Here is a 5,929-nt window from a genome sequence, read left to right as displayed (position 1 = left end):
AGCTTCCATTTCTTGGAATCTTGCCCATCTCCCCCAAAGGCATGCTGGTCCTAAGCCCACCCCACTGAGGACCTGGACCATGGGCTGGGCCAGATGGGCAACGCAGAGGGCCAATAGCAGCTGGTATCCATTCACAGCATTGCCATGTGGACAGTGGGTGGAATTGGGAATCCAGAGTCGGGGAAAAGACCCAGGCTCCAGGGATGCAGAGGGCAGGCTGTAAGTTGGGCTGTAAAAGATGGGTATTCTGAATAGCCCAGGGTGAGAAAAGGGCTGTCAAGGCTGGGGTCAGCGTGGGCAACAATACAAAAGAGCAGGCATGCCGATTGTGGGCAACTTTGGACCTGGGCTTGCCACTGAGTGGGGCTTGATGATTGGAGGCAGATGGCCCCAGGACAGCTCCCTAGGAAATAAGGACAACACCTCACTTTTGGGTTAACTGCCTCGGGAATGACCTTGGGCCCAGTGAACCAGGAAGTTAAGTCACAGACCCTGTATCAGAGGAGAAAGCAAGCATGAAAAAAGGACAATCTGTATTTTATTTGTATCTGCCTTTGGCATGTATACAGACACCCAGGAGCCCCTTCTCCCAGCCTGGGGGAGGGGTGGTAGATTCAGGAGGAAGGAGACATCAGAGTGAGGACACAAAGTTCAAAAGAAGGTCCTGCTACCTTCAGCAAGGGGCATCTATGTGGGCTGGAACTTGTACCATCTGCTCTTCTTCCCATCTAGGCCATCTGCGAAGCTACATGGGTTCTCCTATTCGACACCAGATCACTCTTCCCCCTCCCCACAGGCTTGCTACGAGCAGGAGACACAACCTCCTCTCTTCTGTGTTCCAGCTTCTTTTCCTGCTCTTCCCACTCCTTAAGTTCTATTCCTGGGGATAGAGACACCAATACCCATAACCTCTCTCCTACCATCCTCATAATCCAGGGTGCAGAGCACAGACTCCTGACAATGGGTAAGGCCAAGATCTGGGCGCTCACAGCTGGCTGTGCCTGAGGGCAGGGCAGCAGGCATGAGTGCTTCTATGTGTAAGACAGGACTGCCCCTATGGCAGGGTGTGGGGAGCCACAGGGCTCTGGGGTACGTCTGAAAGTGGGGACGAAAAGGTTTAGGAAGCCAAAAACATGGGCTTATTTGTCATAGAAGTCCACGTGGGCTCCAGACTTGAACTCGTCCTTTTGCAGCAAGCTCAGCAGTTTCTGGGCTGACACCTTGCAATCCACCAGCTTCCCCTTTGCCTTCAGCTCCTGCAGCCCTTTTCGTATGTCTGGGTCCATGGAGGTCTCCCGGGCCAACTGCTGCATGTCTGTGTCCAAAGGACCTAGAGGATGAAAAGCAGATGATGAGGGAACATGGCCGAGGCAGGGCAGAAGGTTTCAGGTCCCTGTTGTATGTCGGGGGTGGGGCTGAGTCAGGTCTGGCCGGAGGAAACACGTCATCTTGGCTGAAATGTGTGCTCAGGGTTGCCAAAGGCTCCAATTTGTCATTATCAAGATCTGGACTGAAATTCAAAAGCCCAATGAACATGGACCCTCTAGATTACCATGTCTAAAACCAAGATTCTCATCTCCTGTCCAACCAGCACCACCTCCTGACATTCCCATTTCTATTAATGAAGTATTCTTTTCCCAGACTCAAAACCTCCATCACCTCCTCCTTCCCTCCCCTCCTCGCCCCCACAGCCAACCAGGCACCAGGTAGGACCCTTCAGCGTGTACGTATCCCGACAATCAGGTCCTTTTTACAAGCTTGCTTCTCTCCCTGCCTCAGCTCCTGTAGCCCTCTACTAAACTCACTCCACTAAAACATCACTGGGGCCTGGCTGCAGTGGCTCACACCTGCAATCCCAGCACTTTGGGAAGCTGAGGCAGGTGGATCACTTGAGGTCAAGAGTTTGAGACCAGCCTGGTCAACACGGTGAAACCTCGTCTCTACTAAAAATACAAAAATTACCCAGGCGTAGTGGCATGCACCTGTAATCCCAGCTACTCTGGAGGCTGAGGTGCTAGAATTGCCTGAGCCGAGGCAAGGGTGGTGGCTCACGCCTGTAATCCCAGCACTTTGGGAGGCTGAGGCAGGCGGATCACTAGGTCAGGAAATCGAGACCATCCTGGCTAACATGGTGAAACCCCGTCTCTACTAAAAATACAAAAAATTAGCTGGGCATGGTGGCGGGCGCCTGTAGTCCTAGCTACTCGGGAGGCTGAGGCAGGAGAATGGCGTGAACCTGGGATGCGGAGCTTGCAGTGAGCCGAGATCGCGCCACTGCACTCCAGCCTGGGCGACAGAGTGAGACTCCGTCTCAACAAAGAAACAAACAAACAAAAACATCACTTGGATCACAACACTCCTCTGCTCAAAACCCCTCAATAGCTTCCCACTAGCCTGGCCTAGTACTCAAAGCATCCTAGTCTGCCCTCCTCTGGGCACACCTACCCTACAGGCAAACCGGAAGACCTGCCACACCCACAGTGAGCCTTCGCACCTTTATATCCTTTCTTCGGGAACACCTTCCATCTGCTAACAACCAAGGTCAATGTCCAGTTCAGCTACCTCCAATAAAGCCATCTCTAGTCTCCCCACCTAAAGGGAATTGTTCCCTTTTTGAACTGTTGCAAGCACGTTCCATTCTTCACATAAGAATCACTCATGCACCCCAGTATTTGCAGTTAATGGTCCTCAAGGGCAGAAAATCAGAGAATTCCAGGGTTGGAGGGAGAATTTATCTCCTGGTCCTTGACTGTTTTCCAATGACCTGTGCATCTCTGCTGAGAGGGAACCTGCTGCCTTTCCAAACAGCCCATTCTATCTCTGAGCACCTGTTACAACATTCTTCCTGAGACCAAAATGAAAACCAGACTGGCCTCTGCCTTGGTTCAGGCCCTAGGGACCTCCTGAAAATCTCAGCTCCCTCATAATGCCCAGGGCAGCCTCCTGAGAACAAATGCAGCCATGTGGCCTCTTGGAGTCTGCTCTGCTCCTGGTTGTAGCTTACATTTGGTCACCATTGTTTGTGCGAGTCCTTGGGCTGAGCTCAGAGTGGATGATGAGTTGAATGTTGGTTGCAAGAATAATTGTGCCTGTGTGTTGGGGGGGACAGGGATGGTAGGGGCTGGGGTACAGAAGAACGTGAGGAAGGACTTGGAAACAAGGGGGGATGCAGGCCTGCCACATCTGTGCTTTGTGCAGGCCATTCTACCTGTCTGCTCTGGGAGCCTGATCCTGTTCCCCAGGGACACAGACTACTGGATCTCTGCCCAAGTTGCTCAGGTTTTCCATGGATACTCTGTCACCACTTTCTGATTGCAGCAACCTTAAGCCTAAAAGAGACTCCTCACTTAAGAAAGGGGGGCTGCAGCATCAGAAACCAGACCCAGTATCACAAGACTCCCTGTCCTTTGGCGTTCATGAAAATAAGGGCTCTATTGTATTTATCCCAGTATCCTCAATAGTGTTCCAGCAGAGTTCAGCCAGGGATGGTCAGCACTCAACAATGCCTGTCTGCTCTCCATACAGCTAGCATGTCCTGCAGCTTGCCTTAGTGTAGTGCTTTGCTAGGTGTTGAGAACACACAGATGCATAGCGCAATAGTGTGGTCAGTCCTATTTAACAATGAGGCAACACTTCACAGGTCAGGGTCATTTTCACATACAGTATCTCATTCAGTCTTCCAAAGTGCCCTGTGAGGCAGGGAGTGTCTTCCCCATTTCACATGAGGAAGGCCTGGTACACAAACCCCAGTCTTCTCCCAAACTCCATCTAATACCTCAGACTTTCCTGCCCCACCCTCCAGTCCAGGCAACTCCTCACTCTCTGCCAGTATCCCCGGACCCTACCACCTCTATTTCCCCTGGGTGTGTATTTCCCCTAAGGGGTCATGGATCAGGATTCAAGGACAAAATCCTGTGGGTTGTTTCCTGGAGGGGGTGGACTAGGCCGCTTGCCCAGCCCCCAGAGGCGCACCAGTGGGTTCTGGAGGACAGGGACGGCAGGACTTCCCACCTACCTGGGGCATAGTTCAGCACCCTCACATTAGGTTCCTCCAGTGCCAGGACCTGGAACAGCATATCACGAGCAGCCTTTCCTGCACAGTACAGCGCCCAGCCTTTGAAAGGCTGCAGGGCACAGAGGGACGAGATGTTAACCACGGTTCTGTTGAGGCCAGGACTGGCCGGGAAGGCCTTCAGGACGCTGGAAGTCAGGCAGAGCATGGAAGTCAAGTTCAGCGCCCAGTAGTTGTTCACTTGAGTGGAGTCACTCAGGTCCACGAAGCCTTTGGACACATCCCCAAGAGAGCCTGAAAAACCAACCCTTAGGAGTAACTCAGGGCAGGCGGGGCTTTCTTCTCCCCCAGCCCTCCCAAGTTCTTCCAGATATCCTCTTCCCATGCAGACCTAGAGGAGGAAGCTGCCCAGCGCTTCTGAAGAGGCTTCTCTCTTCCCCAGCTCTGCGGAAAGACACACCTGGGGAACCCAGCCATCCCAAGCTGCAGAATGAGAAGGCACCTGACTTGCCGAGGGAGAGCTCTAGGGGTCCTCCGGAGAAGCAGCGACTTTCCTTGTTTGGAGACTCGAAGCCCTGACTCAGGCCTCCGCCAGAGGGCGCAGAGCAAGGGGATCGGGAGAGTTCTACAGGCGCTTTGGAAAACCCGGCTGGCCAATTTTCCAGGAAGTGGGGGCAGACTGTTGCCCCGACGGCACCGAGTCTTCCTGTACACCTCGCCTCCACTTGCTACTCAAGCTGGAACAACTAGGGTTTTACATTTCTAGGCGTCCTATCTGACTCCCTAGGAGTCGCTGTTAAATTCCCCAGCGGTGGAGGAAGTGGGCGCTCACATGGGGAGCCCGCTCCAGTCTCGGGGTCTTACCCGCGTTGTTGATGAGCAGCAGTCGCTGCAGCCCCTCCGGCCTGGGGAGCTCGCGCAGGGCGCCGAGCAGCTGCTGCAAGCCGGCCTCGGCGCCCAGGTCGGCGGGCACCCGCACCACGCGCAGGCCAGAGCGCTCGGCGCCCAACTCGGCCTCCAGCTGCCGCAGTGCCTCGTTATTGCGGGCGTTAAGGACCAGCACGGAGCCGGGCGACAGCAGCGAGGCCAGGAGCGGGGCCAGCGTCCGGCCGAAGCCGCGGGAGGCCCCAGTCAGCACGCACACAACACGCCCCAGGCCGCCCTCCATGCTACCGTCCTCCGCCGGCGGCGCTGGGACCCGAGGGAGGCGGGGCGGTCGCGGGGGGCGGGACCGCAACGGGTGTAGGCGGGGCCGCCCTGCCGGGGCCCGGAGGGAACCTCAGGCTTCGGGCCGCGAGCGCCCAGGATTGCTGGTTCCCTTGGGATCTGGTTCCCTTGGTCGCTGGTGGCGGAAGTCAAGCTGTGGGCGGTAGCCCAGTCCGTGCCAAGTGGGACAACAGAGAGGGCCGGCAGGCGCGGCCCACACGGAAAGCCCTACCCTGGTTCCCAGAGCTGCCTTGTTCTTCGTCCGCAAGCTCAACCTCCTGCGGGGACGCATGCTCGAATTTCCTCCCATTTCCAGCCCTAACTTCTTTGCACTACTGACCTCTTCCAGGGCAAGCCCTGCACTAGGTGCTGGGCGTCCCTGGTCGTGGCCAGTGAATGCCCTGAATGAAGCTTATGCTCGTTTAGGGATTGAAGTCTCTGCTTGCTTGGGAGCTCACTGCTCTCTGGATGACAGGAGCTTCCTCTGGGAGAACCACAGTGGCTTCAAATGATATTAAAACCTTTTCCTTTTACTAGGCTCTGAGCAGCTTCGTGCTCCCACCAGTAACCCCTGCTTCTCTGAGATTTCTGACTCCTGTCCCTAAAAGTGTGTTCCCCAGGATTCTGCTCCTGCTCATGCTACAGTCTTCCTAGTAGCAATTCCATCCACTCTCAGCTTCAAGTTTACGAAATCATCTGTATGTACTTCCA

General features: G+C 55.0%; 1 protein-coding gene across 1 annotated transcript; it reads right to left on the bottom strand.

The window, feature by feature from the left end:
- Positions 1–518: 518 nt before the first annotated feature.
- Positions 519–5,489, bottom strand: SPR (sepiapterin reductase). Its single transcript, XM_033175070.1, has 3 exons — positions 4,877–5,489; positions 4,016–4,306; positions 519–1,330 (listed from the first exon to the last, which is right to left on the bottom strand). The coding sequence occupies exons 1-3, from the start codon at positions 5,178–5,180 to the stop codon at positions 1,140–1,142; spliced, it is 786 nt and encodes a 261-aa protein (XP_033030961.1). The 5' UTR covers positions 5,181–5,489; the 3' UTR covers positions 519–1,139.
- Positions 5,490–5,929: the final 440 nt, after the last annotated feature.

This window comes from Trachypithecus francoisi, unplaced genomic scaffold, assembly GCF_009764315.1.
Source record: "Trachypithecus francoisi isolate TF-2019V2 unplaced genomic scaffold, Tfra_2.0 Lachesis_group17, whole genome shotgun sequence".
Taxonomy (NCBI): Eukaryota; Metazoa; Chordata; class Mammalia; order Primates; family Cercopithecidae; genus Trachypithecus; species Trachypithecus francoisi.
Note: the sequence above shows the minus strand (reverse complement) of the source record. Positions and strands in the feature narration are given on the sequence as shown.